At 38.5% G+C, this 24601-nt stretch overlaps 1 protein-coding gene across 8 annotated transcripts in view; it reads right to left on the bottom strand.

Moving 5' to 3' along the window:
• Positions 1-24601, bottom strand: part of MELK (maternal embryonic leucine zipper kinase) — a 129394-nt gene that overhangs the window by 58050 nt on the left and 46743 nt on the right. For all 8 annotated transcript variants that reach the window (XR_006210534.1, XM_042964413.1, XM_042964414.1 and 5 more), the window contains exons 10-13: positions 24448-24546; positions 13437-13523; positions 5569-5700; positions 1605-1727 (exon numbers count right to left, since the gene is read on the bottom strand). Coding sequence is in view for 7 of the 8 variants with exons in the window: in XM_042964413.1 (XP_042820347.1) it covers positions 1605-1727; positions 5569-5700; positions 13437-13523; positions 24448-24546 (441 nt within the window). In the remaining variant the exon portion in view is untranslated. The remainder of the gene's footprint in view (positions 1-1604; positions 1728-5568; positions 5701-13436; positions 13524-24447; positions 24547-24601) is intronic.

Raw genomic sequence — 24601 nt, 5'->3', positions numbered from 1 at the left:
TTTATAAAACTTTATTAAAAGCAATTAACTAAAACCTAATAAATGAAGAGATATACTATGTTTATGGATAGGGGGATTTGAGGGTCTAGATTTCAATTTTTCCCAAGTTGAATCTTAAATTCAATGCAATTTCAATTTTTGAGTGTATGTGAAGTTTGTCCAAATGATTCTAAAATGTATATGGAAATGCAAAGGGACAAGAGTAGCCAAGACATTCTTAAAGAAGAATTGGCCAACCAGAGAGAAGAACTATTACAAAATTAAAGTAATTAAGATGTGTAGTACTGGTGAAAAAAAATCAATAAAACAAAATATAGCCCAGAAACAGATACACTCCTATGACAACTTGATATATGATCAAAGCACCACTGTAGATCTGGTGGTGAAAGAATGGACTTTTCAATGTAGGAGATATAACTTTATACTCACCAGATGAGAAAATATTTAAATATTAAAATATTAAATAGCCAAAAATATCAAGTATTAATAAATATGTAAAGCAATGGGAACAGTCTTCTACTTCTGGTTGAAGTATACTTAATAAAACCACTTTGGGGAAAAAACTGGCATTATCTGTTAACACTGAAGATACTCATTCCACTCCTAAGTATATATGTGGTAGCACTCTTATACATATGTAATAGGGGCCCTGCTGCACACAAGAGTTAGCCTAGCAGGTCCTGGATGGAAGCTAGGTAACCCAGCTTTTAGAAAATTCCCAACATTGTTGGGATAAGTTTGTTTGTATGGCTGGAGCACCAAACCCTGCTGTACCAGACTGTACAGACTACAAGCAGTGTGATTTATGATGAACGACAGCTTTTCTTCTAGAAGTCTAGAATTTCTGTGATTGTGACGAATTCCACCAACATAGAGAGCCTGTGTAACCAGCCCCAGTAAAAACTTTGGATTCTAAGTCTCTAGTGAGCTTCCCTGAGTAGAAACATGCACACCTGCTCCTGTATTTCACTGCTGTCAAAGAGAGTGCACTCTGCGTGGCCCCCTCAGAGAGAGTGGAGGAATAACATTCACTGTACATCCAATAAGTACAACAAATGCCAAATAAGATTAAAAAAAAAAAAGATTATCAAAAGGAGAAGAAAACAGATCAGTTGCTGCTCTGAGTTGGGGGGAATAGGGAGTTGGCTACAATGAGGGACTCTAGGAGAGGGGGCAACAGAACTGTTCTTGATTTTGATGGTGGTCACAGGACTGTATGCATTTGTCAAAACACACAGAACTGCACACTAAAACAGTGTTAACAAATAGTTAACTATATGTAAGCTGTACTTCATTTTTGGAAAGGGGGAGGGGAGGGGAAGGGAGGGCAGGGGGAAAAAAGACAAGCGAAAAGAGGAACAGTAAAGTGCTCTAAAATGGAATCTTGGCTTTGTTCAACTTGGAAATAAATGGCTTCCCTTTTGTTCATATTCCAACAAATCTCTCATTAATGTCTTCAATGGCTTAGGAATTCATTAAATTTGCAAGCACACACCCAATACCGTATATTACACAGACTTACTATACATACTCACATTAGAGTCTAGATGTTTTTATAATTTAGGCAACATACACTGCTTTAAATAGTAAAATAAATAACCAACCTGTGGTGTTTGTGGGGTGGTCACACCTATTGATGAACTGTCTCCACACCAGTCATAGTCTATCAATCCAGCCACATCATTTTCATCACTTGTTGTCATGTCTTCTAGACTCAGATTCTTTGACTATTCAAAAAATAGAAGAACTCAGAGACAATGCCATCATGGTTCAATTTTTAAAAGATTATGTTCGAGGCACAGGGCAAGGCCCTGGAAGCAGAAACAAATCAGATAGTATACTAAAGGAGCTCACCGTCCAGCACAGAAAACAGGAAGTCAAAAAATGCCAACACAAATTATGAGGAGAATCTCTGACTCTCAAACATGTCTTGGAACATGTTTACATATATACTCTTCAGCCAAAGATAAATTTGGCTTTATTATCAGATAATTACTATAACACCAGAGAAACAACTCGACTGCAAATCTACAAATAAAAAAGCTCTGGGGTGCCTGGGTGCCTCAGTCAGTTAAACATCCGACTTTGGCTCAGGTCATGATCTCATGGTTCGTGAGTTCAAGCCCCCCATTGGACTCTGTGCTCACAGCTCAAGCCTGGAGCCAGCTTCGGAATCTGTGAATCCCTCTCTCTCTGCCCCTCTCCTGCTCACTCTGTCTCTCAAAAAATAAATAAATGTTTCAAAAAAAAAGCGCGCTCTAACAAAGTAGAAAACATAAAAGAAATGACTTTGAAATACAGGTTTCTTTTTTTGCAAATACATGCAGAATATGTAGCAATTTTTCCCAGTAGGAATAAACTAGCTTTAAGACAGGTCTCCTGGGGACAGAGTATTTGGGGTCCTGTGCTAACAATACCCCCACAGTCATTTATCTCCCCCGCCTCCATAAACTAAGGGTATACTAGACACACCCTAAATTCTAAGACTATGGAGTGTAATTGGATCTTTTATTTCTCCCTCCTTCCATTTCCGAAATTCAACATCTAGTTAAGCCAGCCAGACAATTTTACTTGAATTTCTCATACGTCACCATTTACTTTCCAGTCCCACTGCCACTGTTCTAATTCAAGGACACATCTTCTCAGACCTGAACTATTCAAACAGACAGTATGGTCTGTGCCACCAGTGTTTCTACCCTCTCAACCAGGGATGACAGAGTTCTCCAATTATCATCAACTAGAACTGGCTACATGGAGTGCTAGCCGGAGAAAAATACTAAAGCTAAATCTAGGCTCAGTGGAGAAAAGTAACGAACGATGGCCATCCCGAGCACTGCCATAGAGAGTAACAGCACACACACATCCCTAACTGAACAAGTCTATATACCACTGGATACATTTTTCAAAATTACAGTCCTGTCAAGTGACTTATCCTATCTTGCTCAAAAATCAATGGTTCCCATTACCTATAGCATAAAGTCTAACCCTTCTGACATGGCATTTCAAAGCTCTCTACAATCTAGCTCTCACCTACCCTCCCAACTCACTCCCTCCTTCTCTTCCTCTTACTTTCGCCCTCTTGACCTCTCAATCTTTAGTCAAACCAAATCTTTAACCAATCTGATTCCTGGATCAGACTGTATTATTGTCTTGCTGAAAATGCCATCTGTTGATTAGCAGTTCAGGATTACTTACTTTCTTATAAACAACACCTCAGAGAAAAAAGGGTGATTCTACCAAAGGGGAGAACAGTACAAAGAAACTATGTTTCAAGTTTTAATGATTTGCATAAAAAGCAGAAAATAACCCAAAATTTTATTTCTACACTATTGCTTATTATTAAAATATCTACCTACCATAAAAATTGATTCAATAATGCCCAAATAATTACACAATCAGGGTCAATGCTCATTAGTTGAAAGAGAAGAGTAAGTATCTTCCCAGATACTTGAATACTTCATAATTCTTAGAAGCAGGTGAATTGAGATTGGGCCAATCCAGATGTAAGAAAATTCAATGGCTTAGGAAAATATCTCAGAACTGTTAACAAAGGTGTTATAAATGTAAAAATTTTGCTGAAGTTTATTCTAGGTACAGACTTATCTAACGCCATTCTGCAATTACCTTGATCAGAAACAGAGTTCATGATTTTGTGTTCTCTTTGACCCCAAGATCTTCACTTCAGTCTGAAAGTTTAAAGGGTCTGGAAATGTGGGCAGGATGAGTGACAGGACAACTCACGGAGTCCATGGGTAAAAGATCTGTCTGGGCATGGTGTATTCACCAATCCAACAAAACTCTCCCAAGAATAGACTAGAAAACCATCCCAGGAATGACATTATTTCACTTCAGAGATCCCTTTACACTTTTAAGTGTAGCTCCTGGTACTTAAAAAAAAAAAAAAAACCCGTACACTTTTAAGTAAAGCTCCTGGCACTTTTAGTGCTTAGTTTGGCCAAAAGACCAACTAGGGAGGAAAGGAGAGAGGCAGAGACTGACAGGGTCTGGAAGGGACATAAGATTCCCTATACCTGCAGCACATGATTGATAAGTGCCATAAAGAGAGATCTAGGGGCGCCTGGGTGGCTCAGTTGGTTAAGCGACCGACTTTGGCTCAGGTCATGATCTTGCAGTTTGTGAGTTCGAGCCCCGCATCAGGCTCTGTGCTGACAGCTCAGAGCCTGGAGCCTGCTTCAGATTCTATGTCTCCCCCTCTCTCTACCCCTCCCCTGCTCACGCTCTGTGTCTCTGTCTCTCAATAATAAATAAACATTTAAAAAAAAAGAGAGAGAGAGATCTAAATGAAACATTAAAGGAATTCAGGGAGGTCAGAGGGAGATTCAACACAAGATCATGAAAAAGGTAGCTTTTCTTTTGACATAATTTTGAGAGGCAGAGAAATAAAATCACCTCACACATAGTCATTTGGGCTATACTGGATTAAATAAAGAGAGCTAACTACCTCTCTCTCTGAGAATAATAAAAGTACAATTTCCTAGTGCTAGAATAGTTTAAATTGCAACCTAAATTAATCAGACTGATTATATTCCAAAGTTCCCACACGCATCCAGCAAAGGATTTGGAAGGCAGTATTTTAAACCATGGGAGGTAACAAAAACTCAGAAGATAGAGACTAATGGGAGTTCTTAGGAATGACATGGTGCTTCCAAAAATGTAAAGCTTCTCCATCATTCTAAACACTCATGACAAAGAAAAATGAGACAAAAAGGACAAAAGTAGAAAAAATATGGTCACAACAAATTCATACAAGGTATTTGAGTTATATGAGCTATAACTATTGCTCAAAACAAAAACCTAAACCATCAACATAAATGAGTATCAAAATATTCATTAAAGTATTTCATGTCATATAAAAGACAATACATCCTATTTTCAGAAATCTTACTCCCAATAATTTTTAAAAATTTTTATCCCCAACCCAATAATACAAGTGTCCTTTAAAAGCACTTGTATTAATTATATACATAAATTATATAAATAGGGGCAGCTGGGTGGCTCAGTCAGTTAAGCGTCCAACTTCGGCTCAGGCCATGGTGTTGTGGTTCATGAGTTCAAGCCCCGTGTCAGACTCTGTGCTGATAGGTCAGAGCCTGGAGCCTGCTTCAGATTCTGTGTCTCCCTCTCTCTCTGCCCCTCCCCCGCTCACACTTTGCCTCTCAAAACTGAACATTTAAAATAAATTATATAAATAAACACACCAAAAAAGAATGGAAAGTCATAGTAAAATAAAACTATATTATCTACAGGGAGTAGGTTTATGCATAAGTTCTATTTTCCTTTAGCTTATCTGTGACTTAAAATTCTTCTACAACAATCAAAAATTATTTTCGTGAAAAACAAAGGGGAAGAGAGGATTATTTCCATGCCATGTTAACTTTGAAATTTTTAGAGTTCAAGTTCTGAATTTCCCATTTTCCTCACCAAAAATATCTAAATCATAAAATGTCTTGCCTCTGGCTCCTTGACACCAGTGGTGGACCCACTCATGAATGGAGCAGGCGTGAGGCCAGAGCAGTCGGTGTTCACACAAAAGGTTCTAACATTTACCTTGGTGTTTGTGAACGGGGTATCACTGGCTTGTCCACAGGAAAAAGAAGGAAGCCTTAAACGAACTGGTTTTCCCCGAGCCTTCTTGGCTAGCAGCAGAAGATAGGTAGCTGTGAGGTGATCATACTGCCACTGGAAAAAAGAAAATCAAAGTTCTTTACAAGACGAAAGTTGTTTTTTGAAATAATGTTTTATTTTACATTAACTTTTTTCCATTCAGAAAAAATAACCGTCCCTTGTACCGTGTCTCCTTCACTCTCTCATACACACAGACATAGACAGACACACACACACACACACACACACACACACACACACACACTTTCCACTCCCCAGAGGGAACCACTTTTAAATACTTTAAGCTATTTGGCCTATGTTTCTATGTTGCTTATAATTTAATTTAAATTTAATGGCTTTAAAATTTTTCTTCAGCTTCAGATATTATCTATGAATTTCCTAGTATGGAAAATAAGAACTTTCCTTCCTGCCCCATACATTCTTCCTCCCTGTATCCTCCCACTATAATTTTATGACAATTTTTAGTTAAATCAATATTTATACTACTATGATTATGTAAATAGTATTCACAACTAAGTAAGGGTAATGTTCGAAATATTTAATTGGTACCCTGACTCTAAGCAATTAGAACAGAGGCTGAGAGTGAGTAGGGTCCTGGGGGACCTGTGCCATGACAATTATTAACCTTTTAATCACTGGGTTCCAGGGGAGACTGGAGGGAGGTGCCCACGGGACCTAAGGGAGGTAATGGGCTACGGGGAGGGCACTCGTAGCAGTTCTTTACCAGTGAGGATATAAGTATTCTAATATCTTAACAACCAATATGGAATTGCACCTAAACCATGCAGGGTACTATCTTCGCATTTCCTTCTTTAATATCTTGGTTTTTCCTGAAGTTAAATAAAAAAGAGGCAGTTATTCGTCTTACTAATTCATCTGCACACTCTCCAGCACTCTTCACCTCCCCTCAACATGTCCACATACACCAGCCGATCTGGCCCCCACTCCGCTGCCATTTTGGAGACATTCCACCTGATGTGTGCATTCCATGCTCCACTCTGGACTGGCTTCTTTCTCAACCTGCAACTTAACTGTCAGTCTAGGGATTACCTTCACCTCTATTCTACAATGTGTCACCAGTTTCCTAGATCCTAAGGATTCCTCTTTCTTGGTCACTTGTTTGGGTGCAATATATTCTCCAATAACTTCCTGAAGGTAGATGGATGGGAGGTAAATTTTTTGCGATCTTGCATGCCTGGTGACTGACTGCATTTCATCCTCACACTTGATTCTGGTTTGGCTGAATATATAGTTTTAGGATGATAATAATTTTCAGTTTTGAAAACACTATTCCATGGTCTTCTCACTTCTTATATAACTACTGAAAAATCCAAAGTCTTTCCGATTCCAAGCCTTTGTTTATGATCTTTTGGGGATTGTTTTTGGCTCTAGATATTTTTTGGATATTCCCTTTTCCCCCACTTTTCTGAAATTCCACTTTGCGGAGATCTATTTTCATCCACATTTCCAAACCCTGGCTAAGCCCCTTCATTCTTAAAAACTCAGTTCTACTACCTTAGAAACCTTCAGTTCTGGAATATTTCTTCTTGTATTATTTCTTTGATGCTTTCTTCCATTCTTCCTTCTGTTTTGTCTTCCTGCAACTTCTATTATTTGTATGTTGGACCTTTCTTATCCATTCTCTTCTATTTATGCATCTCTTTGTCTTTAAGTTCTACTTTTGAAAGATTTTCCTTTAATTTCATTTTCAATCATTTCTACTAAGCTTTTCATTTCTGTCGTCATATCTTAAACTTTCAAGAGCTATCTCTTGAAATGTTCCTTTTTAGTCATCTTATTCTTATTTCGAAAAAGAAATAGCTTCTCTTATCTCTGAGAATATTAATTATCATTTCTTAGCCATTTTCTTCCACTCCCTGCATTATCTTCTATTTCTGAATATCTTTACTTTTCTTCCTCTTCCCCCACCCCTGGTCCCCACCACTTGTTTTGATCTCTGATTTTCATGTTAGAGGCTTTCCTCAAATGTCTAGTAATCTTTGGCTGACTGTCTCTATTTAAAGGGGAGGAATTATAAAGCACAGCTAATTAAAGGGTCTGTGTGTAGTTTGAGGCTGCTCATCAGCTTGGGGGCTTCCCTCTATAATGAACAGACAGGAATCTAAACTCCCAACCATTAGGTATAGTAGGTCCTCCCCCTTGGCTTTTCCCTAGAAATGAGTCTTCCAATATTTTCCCCACCCCCACTGCAAACAGGATAAATTCCTGGTTCTAGCATTCTCAGAGTTGAAGAGGGAAAGGGGTTAGAGGTAGTGGTTCACTGTTAAATTTGAGGACTGCATGTGCCCATGCGTCCATTTCAAAATGGACAAGCTGTGTGTGGTACAACAGTGCCTCTTGGTCAATATCTCCTATCTTCCGCTGGGGTGAGGAAGACGTGGCTATCATGCAGCTCAAAGTAAAGAAAGGGATTTAGGGGTCCAATTGTTTCTCATACAGACTTTCAACCAATCTTCCTGTTCTACCCTACTTACTTCCCTAACTTCAGAGGTTCTGAGTACCTCTGATTCCTAAGCTTTTCTGGAGCCTAAGGTCCTAATCAATTTGTTTATTTTTTTTTCCCAGTGCAGGCACTTAGCTTTCAGCTTTCTCTAAAATGCTATGTCAGCTGCCACTTACCTATTTTATAACTCCCAAAATTTTACTCACATTACTTTTTGTCTCCTCTTTTATTCCAATCACGCTTGCGAAATGTTTTACCTTTTTACCCCTTTATTATTATTTTAGTGAGGTTTTAGCAAGTGTTGGATGTAAACATATCTGTTCAATCCATTATGTATAACTGAAAGTTTCTAAATAATGCACTCATAAGACTAGGAGACTCTACCCTATAAGAGCATTAAATTTTAATAACATTGAATAATATTTTTTTAATGTTTATTTATTTTTGAGACAGAGAGAGACAGAGCGTGAGCAGGGTAGGGGTAGAGAGAGAGAGGGAGACACACAATCTAAAACAGGCTCCAGGTTCTGAGCTGTGAGCAGAGCCCAGTGCGGGGCTCGAACCCACGAATTGTGAGATCATGACCCAAGCCGAAGTCGGACGCTTAACCGACTGAGCCACCCAGGCGCCCCAACATTGAATAATATTTAATGCACGTATCTCCTCAAAAGGCACATGATCCAAAAAGGTCTACTACCAAAAAGGTCTAAATAAAAACCCTGTTTTTATTAAATTTTATCAGTTAATATTTTAGATGGCCACAGTCATCATGTATGCTTTGAAATCTATAACGGACCTATCAATCGAGTGGAAGAGGTATAAAATACTGTGATAAATTATCACAGAATGTTGCCTTTAATCCAGACAGGATCAGGGGAAGGTCAGATAAGGTTTCATGGAGAAGGTACTTGGGAACTGGGTAAAAACTATCTAGTTATAACCACTCTCCACTTTCCAAAAACTACATTCAAGATTTTTTTTCCCCACCTGCCACATCTATGGTCTCATGTATGATAGCCCTACCTCTTTGAAAGAGATGCCATAAACTGATTACAGAATGGCTCAGAAACAAGTTGCCATTTGCGTACCAACAATGGTTTGGCACAATCCAGGCACTGTAAACAATACCTGGACAGTTTTAGATGGAGTTTTCTAAAGCTGCCTCAGAGTTTTACAACCATACTCTAACCCCTCTTTACCCCTAAGCAAAAAAAAGCATCCTTTTTATAACTTTTTTTGGCCATAGCCACTGCATACAACTCGTCACAATCAGATGCACAGGGGAGTTCTGTGTTCAATAACAGATGAATCGGCACATTAGTTACATTTTCAGGTGATGTCAATCCACAAGTCTAACACAACCAATGTCTCCATTATCTTTTAGGCAGCTCCAACAGGTTTACCTATTATGAAGAAGGTTGCATTTCTAAAAACAACAACTAAAAAAATTTTTAAAAAAAGAAAAAACATTTAAAAATCCCCAGCTGTTGCTCACACAGGCTAAATGTTAAAGAACTGCCCAGGCACCTGGGCTGAGGGCAGGCAAGTTACTGGTACAGAGTGTTTTGAGAAACTGAGGAGTGGCTCACTATCATTCCCTTGACCTTGGTCCTTGAGGCCTTTAAACTTCTGCCACCAGAATACAGGGAGATTTGCACTACAGGGATGGGGGAAGGGATCTGTCTTGGTCTGAATTGGTTCTCATATGCACTTGTGACCCTCAATGAAGTCCCCATACCAGATGACTGGCTGCCCCCACAAATCACAGCCACTCACAGCTGGAAGAAGAGGGGAACAGTAAGGAAAGCAATCAGGTGGAAGGAAGCTCTGGCACCACTACTGGAAGCTCTCGGGCAGGCTACAGCGGGATAGCCCAAAATCATGACACAGTGAAACTCTAACTGCTGCATATAAAAAGCAGATTAAGAGTGCTCATGTATATAATATAAAAGCGGGACTTCTAGGAGGCCAATGTTTGACAATAATAGTGTTTCTCTCTCTGCACAAAGATCAGCAGCACCATCCCAGGACGGATCACACTAACCTGATCTCTGTCTGTCCTGTCTAACCAGACCCCAAAGTAAAGGCAAAGCTCCTGAGGTGCCAAAAACAAGTATAACAGACACAGCTGATCTCAAACCTGCTGTTCCTGAGGCTCCTTAAACTGGAAAGTTCTTAGGACCAATGTGAATTCCCTGAGACTACCTAAACCAAGATTTCTCCAACCAACACTAGTGATGTTTGACCTGGATAATTCTTTCTTGTGAGGGTCTGTTCTGTGCATTGTGGGATATTTAGCAGCATCCTGGCCTCTAACCACTACATTCCATTATCATGTACACACACCCCAGTTGTGACAACCAAAAATGTCCCGAGGGGCAAAATCACTCCCAGTTGAAAACCACTGACTGAGACCAATGCTTCTCAACTTTTAATGTACATATGTATCACTTAGGGATTTTATTAAGATACAGATTCTGATTCAATAAGTCTGAAGTAGGCTCTGAGAGTTTGCATTTCTAATAAGCACCAAGTGACGCTAATGCTGCTGGTCAAAGCATACTTTGAATAGCAAGAATTTAGAGTAGTACTTCTCAACTCCTGGCTGCATACTGCAATCACTGGGAAAGCTTTTAAAAATTCTGATGTTTAGGACACACACCAAACCAATTAAACCGTAATCTCCGGGGGTGGGACCTAGGCATCAGGATTAGTTTAGATTCCCAGAGGATTCACACAAGGTTGAGAATCTCACATTTAGAATGAATAGCCTATATTCTACTCATCCCTAGGACTGGAAAGTAAGTATAAGCAGACATTTAAGAATGAGAGAAGAGTCCAAAGGAAGAAAAACTATTCCTTTTTTTCACAGCATTCTTGATGTTGTTCATGCCTAGCTTTCAGAATCACTGAGAGCTTTAGAGATGTAACACCAGAAAACAATATCGTGCTTCATTATCTACTTTTCCTATATCAGAAGTAAAGAAAATAATTCCTATTCCCATTTCCCTTTTAAGTTTGAAAATTATGTAAAGATCACATAAAGGATACTATTTTAAAGATAATTTTTCAATAGTTCTTGAAATTCTAAGTATATTACTTTTAGGATTCAGATTTTAAAAGTCTGTGATATGGGGCACCTGGATGGCTCAGTCAGTTAAGCATCCGACTCTTGATTTTGGCTCAGGTCACGATCTCACAGTTTGGGGGTTCGAGCCCTGCATCGGGCTCTGTGCTGACAGCTCAGAGCCTAGAGCCTGCTTCGGATTCTGTGTCTCTCTCTCTCTCTCTCCCCCTCCCCTGCTCGGCTCTCTCTCTTCTCTCTCTCAAAAATAAATAAACGTTTAAAAATAAATAAATAAAAGTCTGTGATCACACACCAAATCTTTTCTCAATAAAATGACAGGATGTCTGGGCCGAGCTTTGAAATATCCTAGTTAGAAAAGGCAAATGGGAGAGGGGACTGGGATATAGATAAAACTGGCAAAATGTCATTAGCTGTTGAACCTGGATGATGAGTATGTGGAAGATCAATGTTAAACTGTTCTACTTTTGTAGGCATTTAAAAACTTCTAAAATGAAAAATTTAAAAGAAATCTTAGGTACCTGAAAGTCTTCTATGAAAGATCATCCTAAAGAAAAAGTCATACTTTTATTTTTAAGTTGCTTAAATGGAAACTTCAAGTTCTCATTATAAAAGACTAAGGAAGGGCCTTGCAGCAATTCCTAATCCTTGTCATTCCTTCAAAGGCATTTTCCATGCAAAACACATTATCATTCTGTTTTGCATACACATTCCGGAACCTTTGCTTATTACGTCATCCAAAAGAAATCTTTTATATCTCCTCCTCATTGAAAAGAATTGTGGCTTAGCAAAGCTTTTTTTAGAAAAAAAAAATTTTGCTTAAGTCTTTACCTTGCAAATTAGGAAAGAAAAAAAAACAAACCACAAATCAGAGACAATGAAAGACAGTACTGAACCAGGAGAAAAGATGGGCTCAATCCCTGCCTAACAGGTTCAATTATACTCGGAGTCAACTATGAGTGCCTCCATCTCTAGGAAAAAAACACATGTATGATCTAGAGATTAAGCTTCTGAAATAACTTGATAATGATTTCATGGTATTTGCTTCACAAGCTTAGGGGTGATGTGATGCTATGGAGTTGCTTTCGGGTAAGAAGAAAGTTGCTTTGTGTTTACCTATTCCTACAGCAGAATCATAGTTCCATGTATAGAATTTCAAGTAGTAAAATCAGAACTCTGTCAATTCTCTGTGGACTAGTTTTTTCTATTTCTTTATTTTTTTCCCACTGTAATTCTCTTTAATCAATGTCATATTTTTTTATTTTAAACTTTATTTGAGAGAGAGTGCACATGCATGGGGGGGTAGAGGGAGGGAGGAAGGGGGAGAGAGAGGAGAGGGAGAGAGGGAAGGAGGGAGAGAGGGAAGGAGGGAGAGAGGGAAGGAGGGAGAGAGGGAAGGAGGGAGAGAGGGAAGGAGGGAGAGAGGGAAGGAGGGAGAGAGGGAAAGAGGGAGGGAGAGAGGGGAAGAGGGAGGGAGAGAGGGGAAGAGGGAGGGAGAGAGGGAAAGAGGGAGGGAGAGAGGGAAAGAGGGAGGGAGAGAGGGAAAGAGGGAGGGAGAGAGGGAAAGAGGGAGGGAGAGAGGGAAAGAGGGAGGGAGAGAGGGAAAGAGGGAGGGAGAGAGGGAAAGAGGGAGGGAGAGAGGGAAAGAGGGAGGGAGAGAGGGAAAGAGGGAGGGAGAGAGGGAGGGAGGGAAGGAGGGAATCCCAAGCAGGCTGCATGCTCAGCACAGAGCCTGATGTAGGGCTCGATCCTATGAACCATGAGATCATGATCTGAGCCAAAATCAAGAGTCAAACCCAAATCATGTCATTTTTTATTTATTTATTTATTTATTTATTTTTTTAATGTTTATTCATTTTTGAGACAGAGAGAGACAGAGCATGAACGGCAGAGGGGCAGAGAGAGAGGGAGACCCAGAATCGGAAGCAGGCTCCAGGGTCTGAGCCATCAGCCCAGAGCCCAATGCGGGGCTCAAACTCACGGACCGCGAGATCGTGACCTGAGCCGAAGTCAGATGCTCAACCGACTGAGCCACCCAGGCGCCCCAATCAATGTCATTTTTAAAGAGGATCTCCAGCAGACATGAGAAAAGAATTGAGTGGAATAGTTACATCCATGATAAAATCATAGGTCTGAAAAATGCTATACTATTTTCCATGTACTTTATCAGGATATTTCTTTTATCAATAAAGAACAATAAAACAAAAGATATTATTCTCAAATTCATGTCATATTTCTTACCAATGAAATTAAATCCTCCATTGTTTGCCTGTTATTTCTGTGATGTACAGCTAGTTCTGTTACACAATCTTCATCAAGGTGAATAAGCTACAAAAAAATACAAATTTTATTAACAAAAAATTATAAATACATTTGTTTTTAAACTTTTTAAACTAGCAAAACTGCCTTGTAAAATCAATGCCAATATGTAAAAAAACAGGAGTCCGTCAAATTCTTCAGTAACAATAAACATTCTCCAGAATTTTTTAAGATATCAATAGATGACAATAAGCAGTTCAGGAAGAAGAGTTCTTTCCCAGCCTTTTACATTCCATCACTGTGTGATCGATTGCTAAAACTGTTATCTAGCCAAGGCCCTACATGCTCCTTCCCTACATGGTAAGGCCAGCATGGCATCTTCAGCAAAGAGCATCTAGGCACTAAAATCAGCGGCTACACAACAGACTGGTCAGAGTGGCTCAAACTTGCAGTACAGTGCACCTACAGCTGTGTTTGGGTTCCACAACAATCCCAGAAGCCCTTGTGATGGTGCCATAGGTGACACACAATCACCATTATGCTGAAGGTACTAGCAAAGCATGATTTTAAAAAAACAGCCTCTGTACAAGCTTTATTTTGCTTCAGGATAGAAATTATCCAAGTATGCTGACCCACGCACGAGGGGACAGTAGTAGGTTCTGAGAACCAAATGAGAATCACTGAGAACCAAAAGGCCAAATGGGCCTAGAGTGGACCTGGAACAGGAGTTCAGGAGATCACAGTGGAAGAGATTCAAAGGAATGTAATTTTAAAGTCATCTTCTCCACGTATGAATTCTCTTCACAACAGTCCCAATAAGTGATCTCTCACTTTCTGCCCTAGCCCTCCTCTCCAGGGAACAGGGATGGCTAGCTTCTCGCACCTGTCCCCTAAGGTCTGTCTCCCTATGATCTGTATTTGCTGTGAGTCCATACACTCTTACAGTTAACAGGCTTTGGAATCAGAAAAACCTTGGTTTGAATTGTGAAATCATTAAATAACTGTGTGGCCTTCAGCAGGTTACTATACCTCTCGGAGCATCAGTTCCATCATCTATAAAATAGAAATGGAACTTCATCTTGCAATACATACGACATATGTGGAATGCCTAGTACAATATCTAAACAGAGTAGACTCTCAAAAAGTGGTTAACGAATTTTACTAACAATCATAATTTTACTTCCTCTTTGGTGTAAGAGCTTTTCAGAAATTTGAATATTCCTATTATAACAACATTTCTTCTTCAAGTTTTCTCTTTTCCACTTTCTTTAACCACCATTCCAATGATTAACGTCCCTTACCATCTTGGCCCTTTCTTTAGATCACACACACTAGGTTGTCACTGACCCTCAGTGTGAAGTGCTGAGAACCAAACATAGTATGCCAAGAGAGGTTTGCCCAGCGCAAAGCAGAGCAATATCATGAACCTTCCCTTGTTCCGGACCCCACACTTGTAATAACGGACTCAAGAGAAAGTCATGCTGCCATCATGAAAATAGAAGAACACTAGAAACAACGTTGTATAAGCACAACCTCACGGGCTACAGAGAATGTGGAGACACAGAGGCTTATACTAATGGCTCTATAAAAGTCCAAAATGCTAAGGTAAGTTTTCACTGTATTGCTTTGACCTTAGCAGTTTCCCCTACTATAGATTCCCCCTTCAGGAAGGTCCCAACCTCAGAAGCCCAGACACTTTACCACCAGTTGGGCATCTTCTTTGACACCAGTTGATGCCACCACTGCTCAAATGAGAAGGAAAAGATTTCTGGGGTTCCCTCCATAATTGTAAGTTACTATCCTAAAAACAAACAAACAAACAAACAATCTTTCTCTCTCTCCCATAGCCTCCTACTTTGTGCCTTTACCACAGGTGTGTGTGGGAAAGGAGGGAAGGGTAGGAAGAAGGTGCTAGCTTCTTTACTGGACTCTTGAACTGGAACGAATGAAGAGTGTGGTAGACAAGACATCAAGTCTTAAAACTATGGCTTATCTAGGGGCACCTGGGTGGCTCAGTCAGTTAACCATCCGACTTCAGCTCAGGTCATGATCTCATGGTTCGAGAGTTTGAGCCCCACATCAGGCTCTGTGGAGCCTGGAGCCTGCTTCAAATTCTGTTTCCTACTCTCCCTGCCCCTCCCCAGTTCACACTCTGTCTGTCTGTCTGTCTGTCTCTATCTCTCTCTCTCGAATATAAATAAACATTAAATATATAGATATGGCTTGTCTCGAGCTGGGTTTTCCAAAGAGGCTCAATACTTTTAGATGGTCCCAGGCTTACAATGGTTCAACTTATGACTTTTCAACTTTACAATGGTGCAAAAGTGATACACATTCAGTAGAAACCATACTTCAAATTTTGAATTTTGATGTTTGCCCAGGCTAACAATATACGGTATGATCCTCTCTGTGATGTTGGGCAGCAACAAGCTGTAGCTCCCAGTCAGCCACGCGACCACATGAGTAAAGAGCCAATACACTTACAACCATTCTGTACCCATATAATCATTCTGTTTTTCACTTTCAGTACAATAATCAACAAATTACGAGAGATATTAAACACTTTATTATAGGCTTTGTGTTACATGATTTTGCCCAACTGTAGGCTAATGTAAGTGTTCTGAGCATGTTTAAGGTAGGTCAGGCTAAGCTATGCTGTTCAGCAGGTTAGGTGTATTAAATGCATCTTCGACTTAAGATATTTTCAACTTACGACAGGTTTATTGGGGTGTAACCCTTTAAGTCAAGGAAGATCTGTACTCTAAATTCTCAGCCACACGGACTCAAGTTAAATTAACTACAAAAATGAATACCAAAAGCTAGCCAATTATTTTGGATTATCCGTGCCTACTACATTTCCTGTTCAGTAGGGCAGAAAATGGAACTGAATATAACTTCTATTTGATACAACACTTGGGTACTAGAGTTATGTGTGAAAATGATAGAAGGAGATCATGCATAGAGTTATAGAATAGCACCTATACATTAAATATCCAAGTAAATCTGAATTATTTTTTATAATTCACTCTTGACAAAACATAATAATGAGGGAGAAAAAGCAAATACTTTGAAAAGCAACAATAAACCCTTATAGCTCTTCTGTATATAACTCATTTGATCCCTGAAGCAATACTATAAGGCAGGCGAGACAGATGAATGACACAACATGTAAAGGCACTCTATAAAGGGGAAAATATAACCCAAATATACACAAGAGACTGATGTTAGAATACCCACATTAGAGGTGAGAAAATACTCAGAAAAATTCCTGTGATGTGCCTAAGACTGGCATTTTTCATTCCTAGCCCAGAGTTTGTTCTGTCACACCACAGTGCCACCTCTCCATGACGCTGCTCCAATAGCTATTTCAACAGAAACCAGATGCATGGCCTGGTCCTCGTCACAAAGGCCACAGCTATGCAGGATGCAGGCCCTAAATTTGAATTATTTGACCTACCAGATCCATTTCATTCTGGAGGCCTTCTGTCTAGGTTCAAATCCTGGTTCTACACTTACTAATTGTTTGATCTTGGGGAAGTTACCTTATGATTCTGTGTCTCAGTTGCTTCATTTGCAAAATGGGGACAACAATACTATCTACCTCAGAGGGTTGGTATGTGGATTAAATGAATTAAAAGAGTTAAAAACACAAAGCCATAGAATATCACCTGACTCTTATAGGTAATACCCTAAGGGCTCTGTATTACATTGTGGTATAATACATAGAGAGTTCTTACTATAATAGCACACTATATGATTATAGTAAGTATTCAGTAAAAAATAATTACTATACTAAGATATAAGAAAATTTACAAATTCTTTGAACACTCAAAACTATATATTTTACTTTATACTGCACCCAAATTTAAAATAATTTTTGTGTTGGTGAAATCAGAGACCTTCTTCATTTAGGCATCTGTTCTACTGCAAGTATAGTGGATCCTCTATTAGGATTATGGCTGAGAAGACATGCAAAGCCCTCCCACACATGGAGAAACAATGACCCCCAATGGTTGAACACAGGCATTTGCACCACCCACTCCCTCCACCTCACAAGGGGCACATCCCAGTTTCCCCGCCCTGCTACTGCACCGTTCTCACACGTGCACGCTCTGCTTTTCTTAGGCTCTCAGTGTTGATAGTTGTTAGAATGAAGTTGCTGCTCAACAACCTAACCTTACACCCAAAGGAGGTAGAAAAAGATTAACAAATGAAGACTAAAGCCAGCAGAAGGAAGGACATAATACATTTTAGGGCAGAAATAAATGATATAAAAACTAAAAAAAAAAAAAAATAGAACAGATCAATGAAACCAGGAGCTGGTGCTTTGAAAAATATTAATAAAAGTGATAAACCTCTAGCCAGACTGATCAAAAAAAGACTCAAATAAATAAAATCGCAAATGAGAGAGGAGAAATAACACCACAAAAATACAAACAATTAAAAGAGAATATTATGAAAAGCTATATGCCAACAAATTGGACAGCTTAGAAGAAACGGATAAATTCCCACAAACATATAAACTACCAAAACTGGAACAGGAAGAAATAGAAAACTTGAACAGACCAATAACCAGCAAAGAAAGTGAATCAGTAATCAAAAACTCCCAACAAACAAAAGAGCTGGACCAGATGGCTTCACAGGAGAATTCTACTAAACATTTAAAGAGTTAATACCTATACTACTCAAACTATTCCAAAACATAAAAAAGGAAAACTTCCAAATTCATTCTATGAGGCCAGCATTACCCTGATACCAAAACCAGATAAAGACTCCACTGAAAAAGAGAACTGCAGGCCAATATCCCTGCTGAACATAGATGCAAAAATTCTCAATAAAATACTAGCAAACGAAATTCAACAATACATTAAAAAAATCATTTACCACGATCAAATGGGATTTATTAGTCGGTTACAAGGCTGGTTCAATATTCACAAATCAATCAACGTGACACAGTACATCAGTAAGAGAAAGGATAAGAACCATACGACCAGTAGACACAGAAAAAAGCATTTGACAAAGTACAAATCCATTCATGATAAAAACCCTCAACAAAGTAGGTTTAGAGGGAATATATCTCAACATAATAAAAGGCCATATATGAAAAACCCACAGCTAATATCATCCTCAATGGGGAAAAATGAGAGCTTTTCCTCTAATGTCAGGAAAAAGACAAGGATGTTCACTCTCATCACTTTTATTCAACATGATACTAGAAGTTCTAGCCACAGCAATCAGACAACAAGAAACGAAAAGGCATCCAAATTGGCAAGGAAGAAGTCAAATTTTTACTATTTGCAAACGACATGATACTGTATATAGAAAACCCAAAAGACTCCACCAAAAAACTGCTAGAATTGATACACGAATTCACTAAAGTCACAAGATAAAAATGTACAGAAACCTGCTGCATTTCCATACACCAATAATGAAGCAGCAGAAAAAGAAATTAAGGACTCAATCCCATTTACAAGTGCACCAAAAACACATAAGATACCTAAGAATAAACCTAACCAAAGAGATAAAAGACTTGTACTCTGAAAACTATAAAATACTGATGAAAGACATTGAAGAAGATGACACAAGGAAATGGAAAGACATTCCATGCTCACTGACTGGACAAACAAATATTGTTAAAATGTCTATATTACCCAAAGCAATCTACACATTTAATGCAATCCCTATCAAACTACCAAAGTATTTTTCACAGAGCTAGAACCAACCCCAAACTATGTATGGAACCACAAAAGACCCCAACTAGCCAAAGCAACTTTGAAAAGGAAAGACAAAGCTGGAGACATCACAATTTCAGACTTCAAGTTATATTACAAACCTATAGTAATCAAAACAGTATTGTACCGGCACAAAAACAGATCCACAGTTCAATAGAACAGAAGAGAAAACCCAGAAATGAATCCACAATTATATCTTTAACAAAGCAGTAAAGAATATCCAATGGGAAAAAGAATGTCTGTTCAACAAATGCTATTGAGAAAACTGGACAGCGACATGCAAAAGGATAAAACTGGACCATTTTCTTACACCATACACAAAAATAAATTCAAAATGGATTAAAGACCTAAATATGAAACCTAAAACCATAAGAATCCTAAAAGAGAACACAGGCAGTAACTTCTTTGACATCAGCAGTAGCAACTTCTTTCTAGATATATCTCCTGAGGCAAGGGAAACAAAATCAAAAATAAACTATTGGAACTACATCAAAATAAAAAGCTTCTGCACAGCAAAAGAAACAATCAATAGAACTAAAAGGCAACCTAGGGAATGGGAGAAGATATTTACAAATGACATATTCTGATAAAAGGTTAGTTTCCAAATTATATAAAGAACTTATCAAACTCAAAACCCCCAAAAATGAATGATCTAATTAAAAAATGGGCGGAAAATGAATAGACATTTTTATAAGGAAGACACACAGAAAGCCAACAGACATGTGAAAAGATGCTCAACTCTGCACATCATCAGGGAAATGCAAATCAAAACTACAATGAGCTATCACCTCACACCTTTCAGAATGGCTAAAATCAGTAACACAAGAAACAACAGGTGTTGTCAAGGATGTGGAGAAAGGCGAACACTTGTACACTGTTGGTGGCAATGCAAACTGGTGCAGCCACTGTGGAAAATGTGGAGGTTCCTCAAAAAGTTAAAAATAGAACTACCCTACGATCTGGCAATCACACTACTAGGTATTTACCCAAAGAATACAAAAATACTAATTCAAAGGGATACATGCATCCCAATGTTTATAGCAGCATATAGCCAAATTACAGAAAGATCCCAAGTGTCCATCAATTCATCAATTGAAGATGTGTGTGTATATATATATATATATGCGTATGTATATATATATACACACATATATATACATATATATATATACACACACATGCGTATATATACACGCACGCACATATACATATATATATATATATACAATGGAATATTACTCAGCCATTAAAAAAGAATGAAATCTTGCCATTTGCAACAACATAGTAAGTCAGTCACAGAAAGACAAATACCACATGATTTCATTCATATGTGGAATCTAAGAAACAAATGAGCAAAGGGAAAAAAAAAGAGAGAGAGAGAGAGAAAGAGAGAGAGAAAGAGAGAGAGAGAGAGAGAGAGAGAGAGAGAGAGAGAGGTAAACCAAGAAACAGACTCTTAACTACAGAGAACAAACTAATGGATACCAGAAGGGAGGTGGGTGGGGGGGTGGGTTAAATAAGTGATGGGGATTAAGAAGTACCCTTGTTTGATGAGCACTGGGTGCTATATGGAAGTGCTGAATCACTATGTTGTACACCTGAAACTAATATTACACTGTATGTTAACAAACTGGAATGTGAATAAAAACTTAAAAAAAAAAAAAGAATTAAGTTGCCTCTCTAACTGCATTTGCTCAATAAATACTAAAGATGTCCTGGAGGACTGAAGGGAACATGGAGAAGAAAAACGTTAGGAGCTGACAGTCATAGGAGAATCAGAAGGGATTTCTAACAGTGGGCAAACTAGTAAGAAGAAGCTAAAAACAAGCTTCATTTATTTTTCCAAGACCAGGTAGCCCACTGGGAAGAGTATCTGCATGTATTAAGGTGATTACTCCAGAAAGCAAATACCTCACAGCTGTACCAAGTCCATACTGTGACATGTCTGAGAAACATCCAAGCTATTCTGTTGACCCATGCACATACCCCACTACGCTGTCTAAGTTTTAGCTGATTATCAGAGAACATGCCAAATTATCTGAAAAGGCCATTAAAATACTTCTCCTTTAAAGTATTAAAATACTTTTCTAACCACATACCTATGTGAGGCTACATTTTCTTCGTATGCTTCAATCAAAACAACAGAATGCAAACAGACTGAATGCAAAAGCAGATACAAATCCAAGTGTCTTCTATTAAGTCAGACTTAATCTGCAAAGATGTAAAGCAATGCCACTCTTTCAAATTTATTTTTTAAGTCATTATTTTTCATTTCTTGATTTCCTTATCTATACATAGGGGATAAGAATTGTTTGGACTTAGAATGGTACACCTTTCATAGTGGCTCCAGGCTTTGCCATGTGGCTCACTTTGGTGACTGGGATATAAGCAAACATGATGCAAGCAGAGACTTGGAAAATGCTTGAAAAGTATTAGAGCTTTCCCACTTTCTTGCCTCTTTTGGAATCCAGCCACCATTTCAAGAAGCCCCAACTAGCCTGCTGCACACAATGCAGCCCCACAAACAGCCAGCACAAACAGCTGATCTTCTGAGTAAGGCTTGGACCATACAGCCACAATTAAGTCACAGGTGACTACAGACACATGAGTGACCCAGGTAAGACGGGCACAAGTACTGCCTGGTTGAGCCAACCCAAATTGCTGATCCACAAAATTAGAGGTTATAATCATTTTAAGTCACTAAATTTTGAGATTTTATTTTACATACTAACAGTTAATATCAAAGCACATATCCTTTTGCAATAGTCACATTTTTGCCAAGTTCAAGTTGCTATTGGTTAAAAAAGACTTAAATATTAATATAATAATAATTATTTAAATAACTCACATATATATATTTCATATATATATTAGACTAGTTCTCAGGGTGTAGTCCACAGACCCCTTGAGGATCTCCAAGGTCAAAACTGTTTTTTATAATAATACTGTTTTTCATTTTTCACAATGTTAACATTTGCAGTGATGGTGCAAAAGCAATGATGAATAACACTGTTGTGCCTTAGTACAAATCGACGCAGTGGCACCAAACTATACTAAAATACTATATTCTTTGTCATGCACTTACAGTTCAAAAAAAAATTTTTTAAGTCAGTTTCAATTAAAAAGATCATTAATGTAGGACGCCTGAGTGGCTCAGTCAGTTAAGCATCCGACTATTGGTTTTGGCTCGTCATGATCTCACGTTTTGTGGGATCAAGCCCCACGTTGGGCTCTGTGCTGACAGCTCAGAGCCTGCTTGGGATTCTCTCTCTCAGCCCTTCCTCAGCTTATGCACGTTCTCTCTCTCAAAATGAATAAACATTCAAAAAAAAAAAAAGAATATCATTGATGAAGCAGGAAAAAGTACTAATTTTATTAAATCTTGGACACTGAGTACATGTATTTTTTATATTCTGTGTGACAAAATGGGAACTGTGCATAAAGCACTTATGTATACCAAAATATGATGGTTCTTAGAGGAAAAGTGCCTGTGTAACTGAGTTATGAGTTGAATTACCTGTTTTCTTCATAAAACACCATTTTTACTTGAAAGAACAATGGCAAACTATATTTAGACTTGGGTATTTGGCATTTTCTCAAAAATGAACAAAATGAATTTGCCACTTCAAGGAAAACAAACTGACAGTATTTGCTGCCAATGATATAATTTGAGCTTTCAAGCAAAAATTAACATTTTGGAAACTTTGTATCTGCCACTATTAGTTTAACAGCTTTCCAAATCTTAAAGACTTTTCTGATGAGATCAATAGTGATTTTAAGGAATGTGATTCTGGGGTGCCTGGATGGCTCAGTCGGTTAAGCATCCAACTCTTGATCTCGGCTCAGGTCACAATCTAACGGTTTGTGGAATCGAGCCCTGCATCAGCCTCTGCACTGACAGCACAGAACCTGCTTGGGATTCTCTCTCCCCCCCTCTCTGCTCCTCCCCCACTAGCACGTGTGCGCTCGCTCTCTCTCTCTCTCTCTCTCTCTCTCTCTCTCTCTCAAATCAATAAACTTTAAAAAAAGGAATATGATTTTTTTCTAGTGTATGATTGAAAGGTGTTAACATTTGGAAGATATGCATAACTCAATGAACCAATAGTTTCCAAATGACCAATGCATAATATTACATGAGGAAGGAATCCAATGGACAGACCGATGGATTTGAATGGAACAGAGTACGACAGCTTCATTGATGTGCTTTCATATTCCACAATCAACTAACCTTTCAGAAACTACCAGTTGTCAAGTTTTAATGGACTATCACAGAATATCCCTAATTATCTGAAAAAGTTTTTAAAGTGTTTATCTCTTTTCCTAGTACATATCTGTGAGGCTTTTTCTTCATATGCTTCAATCAAAACAACATATCAAAACAGACTGAATACAGAAGCAGATGAGATCCAAATGTCTTCTATCAAGCTAGACTACAAAGAAGCTTGCAAAGATGCTACTCTTTTTGCTACATTTATTTTTTAAGGTTATTTTTCAGAAGATATTAATTTGAGACAAAATATAATAGGTTCGCTACTGTTACTTTTAGATGAATCAATCAATAAATATTAAGAGTATAAAGGAGTCCTCCGACTTAAAAGTTTGAGAACCACTATAACCTCATAACTACTCTGGGAAGTAGACAGAACTGGTTTAATCTGCTTTTTATAGACAAATAAATAGATTTGGCAGAGTTAGGCAACTTGCTTTGGTTTCCAGAGCACTGTTCACAATCCTGACTACAGGCAAGAAACACATGGAAGGTTTTAAAAATATCCACTAATTGTTCTGGGATGGGGCACAGGCATTTTTTTTTTTTCTAATATTTATTTATTTTTTTTGAAAGAGACAGAGAGACAGCACAAGCTGGGGAGGGACAGAGGGAAGGGAGACACAGAATCGGAAGCAGGCTCCAGGCTCCGAGCTGTGAGCACAGAGCCCAACACGGGGCTCGAACTCACAAATCATGAGATCATGACATGAGCTGAAGTCAGACACCCAACCAACTGAACCACCCAGATGCCCTGACATTTTTTTTTAAGGTCCCAATGATTCTCATGTGTGGCCTAAGTTAAGAGCCACTGTCCTAGAGATTAACAGGCAAATATAGAATTAGGTTACAAGCCTCACAAACACCAATCTGATGAACAAGTCTACAAACTACATTTTCTTTTATATTTAAACCACATCAGTGTAGTTCCTGAATCCACAGAAAGATCAAACAAGGTTTTTTGAAAAATTCTACCAGACTTCATTTTACTTACAGAATTCTTGCTTTGCCACTCAACAGGACAGTTGTAATCATGCATGATCCAGGGATGGCTCAATAGATTTTTCACAGAAATCCGTTTCTTTGGGTCCACCTAGTGGCCATTGAGAAGTAGCTAGAGGTTAACATTTCAAATAGGGAACACAGAA

The sequence above is a fragment of the Panthera tigris genome, chromosome D4, assembly GCF_018350195.1.
Source record: "Panthera tigris isolate Pti1 chromosome D4, P.tigris_Pti1_mat1.1, whole genome shotgun sequence".
In the NCBI taxonomy this organism is placed as follows: Eukaryota; Metazoa; Chordata; class Mammalia; order Carnivora; family Felidae; genus Panthera; species Panthera tigris.
Note: the sequence above shows the minus strand (reverse complement) of the source record. Positions and strands in the feature narration are given on the sequence as shown.